This window comes from Eleutherodactylus coqui, chromosome 1 (genome assembly GCF_035609145.1).
Source record: "Eleutherodactylus coqui strain aEleCoq1 chromosome 1, aEleCoq1.hap1, whole genome shotgun sequence".
NCBI lineage: Eukaryota > Metazoa > Chordata > Amphibia > Anura > Eleutherodactylidae > Eleutherodactylus > Eleutherodactylus coqui.
In genome coordinates, this window is record NC_089837.1 from 190,562,635 (window position 1) to 190,575,203 (window position 12,569).

At 43.2% G+C, this 12,569-nt stretch overlaps 1 protein-coding gene across 2 annotated transcripts in view; it reads left to right on the forward strand.

The window, feature by feature from the left end:
- TTK (TTK protein kinase) overlaps window positions 1-10,883 on the forward strand; it is a 42,179-nt gene extending 31,296 nt beyond the window's left edge. For both annotated transcript variants that reach the window (XM_066604916.1, XM_066604910.1), the window contains exons 19-22: window positions 1,357-1,533; window positions 3,832-3,922; window positions 6,532-6,629; window positions 8,665-10,883. In XM_066604916.1, the coding sequence (XP_066461013.1) occupies window positions 1,357-1,533; window positions 3,832-3,922; window positions 6,532-6,629; window positions 8,665-8,748 (450 nt within the window). In that variant the 3' untranslated portion in view covers window positions 8,749-10,883. The remainder of the gene's footprint in view (window positions 1-1,356; window positions 1,534-3,831; window positions 3,923-6,531; window positions 6,630-8,664) is intronic.
- Window positions 10,884-12,569: the final 1,686 nt, after the last annotated feature.

Genomic DNA, 12,569 nt, shown 5'->3' on the forward strand with positions numbered 1-12,569 from the left:
AGCTATCGGGCATTCAAAAAATGCCTTTAGTGAGAAAACCACTTTCAAACTTGCTTTATGTCTGTGTAAAAGAGTGCATTAAGGCTCTTTGGGTCAAGATGTAGTTGACCACAAACCTTGTACTACTGAGACCTTGACAATCTTCCAGTTGTAAGATAATTATAAACCTGTTGTGCAATGATGTTCCCACTTGCTGTATTTACTGTTCACATGTTAGAAGTCTCTAGGACGTGATTGGGTGTGGATCTGTGCTTCTGCTTGCTGTCCCATAGATGGCACTCAACTAGCACATATGAAAGCTGCACTAAATTATATTTACACTCGCTGTCACAAACTATTTTTGAAAATTTAGGTCTATTAACAATTGCTCCTATATAAACTGAATTATAGCACTATTTCCAACAGTAAAGGGGTTTTGTCAAAAATCCACATGATAGATAAGTCTGATCAGTGGGGGGCTCGTTGCTAAGACCCTCATGGTCCTGAGAATGAGTGTCCCATGTCCCCTTTCTTCCTCGCTGCAGGGCTAGCTGCACTCCCTGCAATGTGGAGGAGATTGAATGGAGCAGCGGTTGCACATACATGGGGCCTCTATCTTTAAAGGGACTTTGAAGCTTGGACTCTGCTAGTTCCATGAGCATTATTGAACTAAATGGAGTCGTGCTTGTGTTACCACCGCTCCATTCAACCTGACATTACTGTGGGTGAGTAAGTAACCTGACAGTTATGTGGATAAAAGTAGTTTTTGGTAAAAACAAAACAAAAAACTCCTTTTAAAGGGATTGTCCAGAGTTCTTAAATTTCTATACAAACCGGCTCTCCGTGTGTAAAAATAACCAAACAAGGTTCTACTCGGTTAAACTTCCCAGTTTCCTGCATTAGTAGCTCCAGGTCACTCATATGATCAGATGTTAACATGCTGCTGCATGTCTGTGGTATGTTACAGGCTGCTGTAGCCAACCACAAATCTCCGTATTAGATGGCTGAGCTCTGTCATTGGCTGCAGCAGCCTGTCAACAATATGTCACAGAAGAAACCTGGAGCGGCGGTGCTAGACCCTGCAGGAAGAAGTGAGAGCGAGTATAAACTTGCTTGCTTTAACACATAGGAAGCCTATTTACATTAAATTAAGTTGGACAACCCCTTTAATGCCTGGCAGCTATACTTGCTACAAGATGCATACATACCGGGAAATTGCTGAAAGTGAATTTAACTATATCTTATTACTTTGTGTGTGTGTGTACGTACTCGGACATTCTTTTTTTTTTTCTTCTTTGTTTGTAGTTTGGCACAAGATTACTCAAACACTTCTCTATAATCTTCTCCATGAAGTGACTCCTGTTTTTGATGTTTTAGATAAGTCCAAAAGGAGATGTGTGGTCTCTGGGATGTATACTTTACTGCATGACATATGGGAAGACTCCATTCCAGCATATAACTAATCAGATCACAAAGTTACATGCGATCCTGGACCCCATGTATGTAATAGAGATACCGGATATACCAGAGAAGGACCTTCAGGATGTGCTGAGAGTAAGATTTGTTAGTTATGTCTTGCAAATTAAGATGGAACAACAAGCCCCCTCAAACTTGTCTTAGAAGTGTGTAGGAACATGTCAATGGCTACAGCAGCTTAGAACATAATATGCAGTCTCTACTTGGCATCTGTGGACATTTTACTTACTAGTTCATAGTCACCGGAATAATCGCTTAAATGAGTGGTTATGGGTGCCTGTTAGCCCGTGTGCACTCATGTTCCCCAACAAGGCACTGAGTCAGGCCTTGTTGGGGAACGTGTGGGGAAATGGCTCACTAGCTGCTAGTCCTTCCGTTTCAGCTCACTGAAACAGATCAATTATTGAGTGGCTTGTCGCTCCATGTAAACAGCAATCACCCAACCTGAGCGACTGCCTGTTCGTAGTGAAGAGATCTCCTGCCACTCCGTCTCCATCCTCTGACAGACTATTGCTCCTGTGTAAAGGCACAAGAGTGATAGTCGCTCAAACGGCTGTCGGGCACTTATGGTCCAGACAGTTGCACTGTGTAAAGGTACCTTGATGCTGTTGCTTACACCTTGGGCTTAAAAGCAGTTACGTCTGGGGAAAAGTTAACTTTTTCATCTAAATGCTGCTTTAGCGGTGAATTGCTGCCTGCAAGTTCCTCATAATCTTGGCCTACCTTCTGTTTCTCAGCTGTGTTCTTAGAACCAGATCTGCTCACAATATACCTGCAGAAATGTGCAACTTTTTGCTGCTCTTGCCACTTTTTTGCAAGTGAAAAGGGCGGAGTTTAGGGTGAGAGGAGGGGGCCACCATAAAAGTGACCAATTTTAGTATGTTTAAAGGGGTTTTCCAGGGAGAATACGATTGATGACCTATTCTCACGATAGGTCAGCAATAGTTGAGCAGCTGGGGTCCATAGCTTGGGACCCCGACCAATCAGATGAGCGGGCGCATGCTGTCAGCACTGCAAATACACAGAGGTGGGAGCGGAAGCAGCAGAAGTCTCCGCACCGATCCCTGTGTAGTGGCCGGCTTTTGTAACTGCAGATACTGCTTCCGTTAATTTCAATAAGAGCCATACCGGCAGTTACAAGTGCCGGCCACTACACAGAGGTCAGCGCAAAGACTTCCGCTCCAACCTTTGTGTATTTGCGGCGCTGACAGCATGCGCCCACTGAGCTGATTGGCTAGGGTCCGTCACTCGGGATCCCAACCAATCAACTAGTGATGACCTATCCTGATGATGGGTCATCAGTAGTAGTCTTCCTTTAATTCTAGAAAAGGTGCAAAAATCTTCACAGGTTCATAGCATAGTGCCCTGACAGTCTAAGATGCACCAGATTTATTAAGAGACATCTTGCTCCAGCACCTCTTTGCTTTTTGTGAACCTTTTCTAGAAGATTAACTCTGGCATTTCATATGCCGGTCAAAAACGAACAAAAGTACTGGGGCAAAATGTGTACGCCTCTTAGTAGTAAATCTGCTGCATCTAGGACTGTCTGTGCACCAGAAAATGAAGCATTATCCCCAAGGATGTCTCCTACTAATGACAGCGTATGGGCACACAGTGCTGTCGTGTATAGTCTTCACAGTCTGTTATGTGGATGACTCCTTTTACGGGAGATAGTAGTAGTTCCTGTAATGACATGGACTACCCGTGAGGTAGTCCCCAATGCCATCAGTAGAGTCTGCTTTCTGTGAATGGATTGAGACTGGGGACGGCTGTGATACCTGTCAGCACGCTCTCTATAGTGTCATGAAGATGCTTGGAGGACACCTCCTGCTTGAAAAGGAAGTAATTTCCTATATAGAATATAAGCTGCAAGAATTTGTGGGGAAAATAGTAAGTTCTAGATGTGTATTTTATTTTTTAACCTCCTCCAAAATTGACAAATCATCATGCTCATTGTGTCATGACTAGAGATGAGCGAACGTACTCGGATAAGCACTACTTGTCCGAGTAATGTGCCTTATCCGAGTATCGCTGTACTCGTCTTGAAAGATTCGGGGAGCGCCGCTGCTGACAGGTGAGTTGCGGCGGGGAGCAGGGGAGAGCGGGCGGGAGAGAAGGTGAGAAAGATCTCCCCTCCGTTCCTCCCGGCTCTCCCCTGCAGCTCCCCGCTCCGCGGCGCTCCCCGAATCTTTCAAGACGAGTACAGCGATACTCGGATAAGGCACATTACTCGGACGAGTAGTGCTTATCCGAGTACGTTCGCTCATCTCTAGTCATGACACTACAAGCCAACATCATATACTAAGTTATTGAGTTGATATTTGCCATTTTAGACTCCTGACTTTTTTTTTTCTTCTTCTTTATCCTCCTGTAAAGAAATGTTTAGTGAGAAATCCTAAGGAACGGATATCCATCACAGAGCTACTGGCTCATCAGTATGTTCAGATACAGCCTCATGCACGTACAGGTATGTACAAGGTGTAGGCATACTAGTTTACCTGCTGTAAATGAACCAGCGCCCATTGTCTGTAGTTTATAATGTCATGTTGTCTGACAGCATTTTTTCCCCTCCCCTCTGCCCCTTCAGTTGCACTGGAATGAATGTGTACAGAATACATTTATTATAGGGATAGTTAATCTGTAGAGCAATATTTAATGGCTACCAGGCTGTAGATTGTGGTATATGTATGATGGTTAAAGGGGTATTCTGGTTAAGAACTAATCTTTCAAAAGTTCCAGATATGAAGTGTCATGTTTATGCACAGCTGGTTATGAGTATAAATCAAGCAGCCATCACCTAATTATCCTGCCCTCTGTTTCTGATGATTTACCTGCCTCATTATTTTCCAAGATGGTCACCTCATCCCTGCGCATATATTTATATTCCACAACACTTCTGCTCGATTCATCCCCAACAACCGATTGCGGTGGGAGTCAGCCATCCCCAACAACCGATTGCGGTGGGAGTCAGCCATCCCCAACAACCGATTGCGGTGGGAGTCAGCCATCCCCAACAACCGATTGCGGTGGGAGTCAGCCATCCCCAACAACCGATTGCGGTGGGAGTCAGCCATCCCCAACAACCGATTGCGGTGGGAGTCAGCCATCCCCAACAACCGATTGCGGTGGGAGTCAGCCATCCCCAACAACCGATTGCGGTGGGAGTCAGCCATCCCCAACAACCGATTGCGGTGGGAGTCAGCCATCCCCAACAACCGATTGCGGTGGGAGTCAGCCATCCCCAACAACCGATTGCGGTGGGAGTCAGCCATCCCCAACAACCGATTGCGGTGGGAGTCAGCCATCCCCAACAACCGATTGCGGTGGGAGTCAGCCATCCCCAACAACCGATTGCGGTGGGAGTCAGCCATCCCCAACAACCGATTGCGGTGGGAGTCAGCCATCCCCAACAACCGATTGCGGTTTGAATTGAGCAGAAGTGTTGTGGAATATACATATATGCCATCCCTGCCATTGTGCGAAATGTAGTTTCAAGCTGCATAATTCCCCACTTTGCACTTCCTTCCTGTGTGCGACCCTGCTAAGTGCTGCACTGCTATGGGTCAACAATCTAGTCCCAAGAGCTGAAGAGAAATAACAGTCCCTGGTCATTCCTACTGAGCGTGCCCGACCTCCAGCGTTGGAATGCCTACAGGTCATATCCAGCACAACCTGGAAATGAACACTTGTGAAGTGCCAGGGGAAGGTAATGGTTTATAGACCTTCAGACACAAAATCCAAAGCAGAACCACATGGCAAACGTTGATAGTAAAGCTATTATTCATTTGACAGCAACTTTGCATAACTGGAATACCCCTCGAAATTTTAAAGCGCAGTTCTGCTTTCAACGTGCTGCAAAAATATTTTTTGGGTAATGCAAGTATTGACTGAAACAGGCATGTCAGGAGTGGTCACGGTTCTACTTAAAATGACCACTCTGGTGAAAACGCATTTTCCATTCCTCCCCTCTCTTCTCCATCACATGATTGTCACACTCTGCAAGTCTCCTCTCTGTATTGCAGCTGCTTCTATGCAGTGCAGCAGTCTGTCTGATGCTTATCAGGCTCCATGTTAATGGAGACCTTTTTTTGGTCCCTCTTTTACATCTAGCCCATGATGCAGCAGCACAGCATTAGCTACAGGTTGTACCATTTCTGCCCATTGGGTGGAGAGTTATTATTATTATTATTATTATTACCTTCTATATTTGCCTAAATAAGCTACAAACCACAGATATACAGTGAGGAGGATGAGCTGTGATCTCCATGATTAGACCTGTGAGACAGGAGCTGTGCGATTATAATCAATAACTGTGTTAGCCTGTGTCCTCTTCTAGGCAGTTTCTGTTGTAGTGCCCATTTAATAGCAACATACAGACTTAGAAAGGGAACACACAGCCCCGAGTAAATCTCATCAAGATCAAGAGGGGCGTTAATTCTTGAAAGTAGTAATACATATATTATGGGTACTAGATGGAACACTTAGCAAGAGATTAGCACATTTGGTGTTTGGGAGGAATTTTTTTCCCCTTTAAAATTGGCTAATTGGCATCTGCCTCATGGCATGTTTTGCCTTCCTTTGGATCAACAGTAGGATTATAGGTAACACTTGATGAATCTTCCCTTTTTTTTTTTTTGGCTAGATCAACTATGAAACTATATAGTCTACCTCCACACAAGTAATCTCGGGCTGTTATTAGAGCCTTTTCTTCACTTTACATCTCCATCTGCAAGATTTCTTCCATGCATTAACTTTACTCTGCAAGTAGCTACTCCATCCCAACACATCAGCATCTTTCCTACCCTTTAAACAGAAACTGAAAAATCGCTTCTTCAGAAAAGCTTACAACTTGCAAAAAAAAAACCTATTGTCCCTAGAAAGAAGCATTAACAGCTTCTATAGTCCAATTTCTGCCTCTTTCCCCTTTTCGTTGTAGACTGTATGACCTTCTGTCCCTCCGCTCCAGATTTATAAGTCCATTATATTTGTTTATTTTTATTATGGGCTCTGTGCTAGATATGTACAGAGTCCTGGAGATGATAGGTGGTATAAATGACAGTATATTATTAATTACAGAAGAACAAGTACAGAAGGGTACCACAGAGGAAATGAAGCGTATTCTTGGCCAACTCATTGGGCTGAATTCACCAAATTCTATATGCAGAGCTGCCAAGGTAGGTGCATTGTACAAATAGTATCTACTTCTATTGAGCGTTCACCCTCTCCTACATCCCAAGGTCTCCTACTTATGTCACACAAGATTTCCCCCAAGCGCTTCTGACTGCTATCTTATTAGTACAGCATATTTCTAGAGCTGGTGTCAACTCTGCATTGTAAACTTTTATAACTCGAGCTGCATTGGATGTTTTTACTCGTTCCTTTAGTTTTAGTGCTTTCAGGGCCATGTGCTTATATGTAACTGGTCATTAACAACTCGCCTCTCTGCTTATATCCGTTGGGGCTCTGTCCATGAGAACTTATAGTTCTACGCATTATAGGGGTTGTGCAAAGTCCACAGGATAGGCGATAACTTTATGATCAGTGGGGGTCCTACTGCTGGGACCCTCAATGTTCCTCAGAATTGGGGGTCTGGTAGCCTCCTGAGTGAATAGAGCGGAGGTTGAGAAGCTATGCTACCGTCTACTCTGTTCAATGACAGCGCCTTAGATTGGCGAAGTGCTTGAACTCTGCAATCTCCAGCGCTGTCATTGATTTGGATGGCTCGTCAGTGCGTTTGCACAGCTTCCGCATCATTCGCTCGGGGACAAACTGGATCCCCCGTCTCAGGATAGGACATAACTTTATGATTGTTAGGTGTCCGACTGCTGGGACCCACACCCATTCCAAGAAGGGGCATCCCAGCAGTCGGACCCCCATCAATCATAAAGTTATTCCCTATCCTTTGGGTAGGAAATAATTTTAGAACTTGGCACAACCCGTTTGTTTTAAAAAAAAAAAAAAAAATTAAAAAAAAGTAAATCCCTGAACTTTACCATCAGATAACAATGCTTTAGCATTTTTTGATAACTGTCTTGTGTTTTTCCTGCTATATTATTCATACATTTTCAGGAGAAATGACAATTTAGGCTGCCTGTCCATGGGCATATTTTCATTGCGTCCCCCGTGGCAATAATCCGGCCACGGGGAACGCAGTGAAAGCTTTCCCCCCACTGTCCATGAATGGAGAATCATTGCGATTCTCTGCGGTGAGCCTATCTCCAGAAGGAAAACGGAGCCGATAATCTCTAAAAAGGATATGCTTTTCTTTTATTAAATAAACTATGCCATTACATATCCCACATAAAAAGAAAAGGCTGGAGGATGAGTCTGAGCTCGTAGCGCCGAGCCTTGGTCACCTAAATGAAATACATCCATCCTTAAATAGGAAGTGAATTCAGAATCACTCACTTCAGCTAAAACTTAACTCTTATAGATATCTCTATAATACAAAATGGTTAGGATACATTGTACAGTTATACAAACATACAAGAATCAAATGCTATTAATTTAAGATCATTCATCATTATTTAAAAAAAAAAAAAAATCTTATAAAACTTTTTTCTTTTTTTGCTATAGCTATATACTGTATCCTCTAATGACTGTGGCAATATTGTTATCCTTTCAAACACATTTATACCTTATATGCACATATTATATTGTATTTATAGATAAATCCATACATTTTATTTATGTAATATGTAGTACTAAAGTAGTATAACGAAGAGTGCACAAACCTGACATCTGACACTTCTTCAGAGCAAAATTGAGATGGCAGCTACAAACATCCAGAATATATAAACTATATTATAATTAGAGATGAGCGAGCGTACTTGGCCACGCCCCTTTTTCGCCCGAGTACCGCAATTTTCGAGTACTTCCGTACTCAGGCGAAAAGATTCGGGGGGCACCGTGGGTGAGTGAGGGGTTGCAGCGGGGAGTGGGGGGGGGGGGGGGAGAGAGAGGGCTCCCCCCTGTTCCCCGCTGCTACCCCCCGCGCCACCACGCCGCCCCCCCGAATCTTTTCACCCGAGTACTGAAGTACTCGAAAATCGCGGTGCTCGATCGAGTAATTACTGGAAACGAGTACGTTCGCTCATCTCTACTTATAATTGAGCATACGGGGAGAACACAACTTCTACAGGCTGACCTTTTTCCATCTTTATTATTTACGTCCATGAGTGATTGCTAACTATTTCCCCCTTCTTTCAGAGTTTATATGATCAATGTAATAGCGGCAAAAGCCTGGATTTAACTACAATTAGTAAAAGGACAAATCAAAACACTGGACTATGAAGTAATATGCAGCCTCAAAAAGCAAGACTACAGATCTGAAACTTTGGTCATTTGTATGGGGTGCGAAGGTTGTATCCCGTGTGACAGCCCCATCCTGCGTGACTGCCTCATAACACCTTACAATACTGAGCGATGGGTTTGGATTTGGATTTTTCAATCCACTTATTAATCTGCTCTTACCGTTGTAAACTAGGAATATATGAGAGCCGTGTATATATTTTATATTTCTGAAACTATTTTAGAATTTCTAGTTTTAAGATTTAGTGTATATACTAAAGTATACACTTTTTGGAAATGCATATTGATTACTGACCAGATGAGCAGTAGAACTTTAAGAGTTAATGATCACTCAACCCACCTGTTTCAAGTTCTCCTATGATGGCTGCTGGGGCCCTACATGGCACCAAAGGGATACTAAAGCCTCTTCGGTGTTTGAGGACATTTTCAAACAAGGAATGAGAGGTGCAAGATTGACTGTATGTATCTGTTATAGCAGTGATGTAGTATCATCATTGCATTAATACATTGATGGGGTTTTTTCTGTATTTTTAAAGGCCTAATTGTAAACACAATCACTAATTGTTGCTGTTAGTCGTTTAGTCGTTTGCGACCCTAAAGGCGAGCTGTCTCCGTGTTTTTCGGTTTTGCACAATCTCTCATTGGGTTTTGTTATTTCGATACAGACATGTTTGTCTTTTCTGGACCCAAGGGCCTCTTAGGTGCCCTGCCACACGTCCTTACAGATGTCTTAAGATGCAATTCCTCCAGAACACCTCATCAAATGTTTTCTTATAGCCCATAATTTGTTTTAGAACCACACCGATTCTGCTGCAGAAACATGCGATTGTATGTGAAGAAGGTTGTGCATGAAATAACTGTCTGCACTCCACACTTCTTTTTTGCTTTGACATGCCGTCATCAAAGCTATAACATCTTAAACATTTCCTGTTCTAGAATTTTAAGGTTGTGTTGATGAACCATATCTTAAAAGTCGAGAGAGAATGAGGTCTGGCCATGTTTTTATTGATAGATGATTGCAACTCAATGTGGGCTGCCCATCACCTTGGCGTGTTTAATTTGTTTTTATTGTTCCAGTGCATCTCAATTATGAAGTGGAACACATCTACAAATAGTCTTTTGATTAAAAGTATCCTTCTGTTTGTCAAGAGCTCCCATGCAGACATGTCTGTGTCTTGTATGGTGCTATTCATTTGCTCTTCTACTGTCTGTAGGTTAGCTTGCGCTTCTTTAGTAGTCTGTAACCATAGAGACACACAGGTCTGCAAAGGAGCTGTTAACACAAAACTGATAGGAAATCTAAAAGCTTTTTTTCTAATGTTTTTCCAATGCATTGTTGAACATGACTTTTAGCACACAAGTACCCCTCAGACATTGGACCTTCTGGAGTTTGTTAATAAAGCAATAAAACTATTGTAGTTACAGTGACTGTATATGGTAAAACAAAGATACAGACTGAATTTTCTCTCTTCTTGCTTCTAATAGTATCTGGCCCGAGAATACTAAAATGGCTGTTCACACGGCAGAATTCAATATGGAATAGGCAGAATTCTGCGCATGGATTTTGCCCATTGACAGGGTTACATCCATGTGCGGATCCGGCAAACGTCACACAGAATATTCTGTATCAGTCTCCACACTAGCCCAACACTAAGGCTGAAGGGAGACTTGAATTTGTCCTTATTTCTTGTGAACATTTAGCAAAAACCAGTAAGCACTTCTGTATAGTTTCTAGTCTGAGTGTATCTGTGCTCATTTGTGCTGCGAGTGTATATATATGCTTCAGTGTCATCTGTCTCAGTGTAAATATTTTGTACTGTTTACTGTGTTTGGTTTTAATTTCCACTTTGTGTGTGAACACATGCATCATAAATCCAAGTATTCATTTCTCTTGGAAGACTTGCATTTGGGAGATGATACAAATGTATACACTGTAAAGCACTCTTGTATGTTTCTTCTTACCCGTGTATGTGTTAATTTCTGAAACCACTCCTTTAGTCTTTCCCTGCAAGTGTACATATTTTTTTTTTCTTTAATGTTATATTTTCTCCTATATTTGTAGTGTGGAAAACAATGTTGTCTTTAACACTGAAACAATTAAAACCAATAATAACTGACATGTAATTGTTTCCTTTTGGATAAGAAACATCCTGAAATTGTACATAAGGTAATTTGGACAGGGTTTAAATGGCTGGGTTTTGTTACATAAGAATAATCATCAAAATCTTAGGATCTTTAAGTTTGTGTCACATCCAAAGAGGGCACGTCTTGTATAGCTGTAATGAAGAATAGCTCCTGTACAGAGGGCCAGGAAGATGTGCATTAAAAAATTACGCCATGGTGGGTGAAATCCTTTTTTACATATCGGTGGCTTCTGGCAACCACAAGACCACCAGGTAGAGCCAAAAGGAAGTTCACGAGCGTACTCTACTTTCTTAGAAGCCATACTAGACCCATCTTCGCCATACTCTAATAACCTCCAAGCCAATGAGCACATTGAAGACCTGCAATTTAGATTGGTCTGTAGGTTTCTAGAACTGCTCACCTGCTGTGACCTTTATTTAAAAGCATGTTGCAGACAATCGGTCCTCCAGCCCTCCTGCAGTGTACCAAAGAGATATTATATTTTACACGTCAGCACATTGACCGTATCATCTTCTAGCCTGGAGTGATGGCAGTCACCGTGAAGCACATACACCATCTGGTCATGCAGTTAGTTGGGTGTAACATGTCAAATTACAGCAAAGTTAGGTGCCTTAATTTCCTAAACATCCCACGCAGCTGGATATTCACATTGATTGGTTTACCGCAGGTCACTTCCTTATCTTGTTATGCATCCAACTAAAGAAGATTTTCGCCCAATTAAGCATACAAGTAAATTGGAAGTCAGCTCAATGAGTGTGTTTTTTTTTTTCCTGCAAAATTTCTTTTACTTGGACATTGGCATATTTTGCTTTTGCAAAAGTGACACGAAATTAGTCCATTTTGCTCTTCATAAAATGGTCATTTGCCAATAATTCAACCAATACAGCATGCTGGACAATTAACTTTTTTTCCTTAAAGAAATGACTTCGTAGCAGCAATTCACAGTGGGGTCACCCTCTTAGCCAAAGGGACATGTCAACCAAACCATCCACATAGCCACTTCTTCCCGACATGTCCATTCCATCCAAGATTTCATTGTAAGCTGTGGGAGTATGAAAAAAAGTTACTTTCCCCAGTCGTCTCCACGACAGCACCAATTGAGATTGCCTCCTCCTGATAGGACAGGAACACACTGAGAGGTTAAAAGCTCCCCCCTTTCCCACTTTCCTCAGTGTCTTCCTGTCCTGCCAGGAGGCAGGATTTCTGAGAGGGGCTGGTGGAGAAGCCAGCCAGGATTACTTACAGGCGGATCGGAGGGCAGTGGGTCAGCCTGTCCTCCCTTCCAAGCCAGACTCCTCCCGGGATGCCACATGGGGTGGTAACCCCCGGGCCAGGTTCCTCCCGCGGCGGCCCATGGGGAGTACAAAGCGGGAGCCTCAGTCCCCCTCGTCCTCCCTGCAGAGTTGCGGCGCTCCAGGAAGCCCTTTGACGGCAGGGGGCGGGGCGCCGCATCACGTATCCAGTGCGATGATGTCATCGCGTCTGCATCAGGAGCGGAGAGGGCGGGGCTTAGCGCAGGAGTACGAAAATTTAAAAAAACATAGGAACCTGAGAGAAGCCAGAACAAACCAGCACTACAGGTCGCAGGGTGTCTGCAGCACCGGTATAGTAATGAGTGCTCCAGCCCCAGAGACAGCTGAAACCTCAGCCTCAGCGGC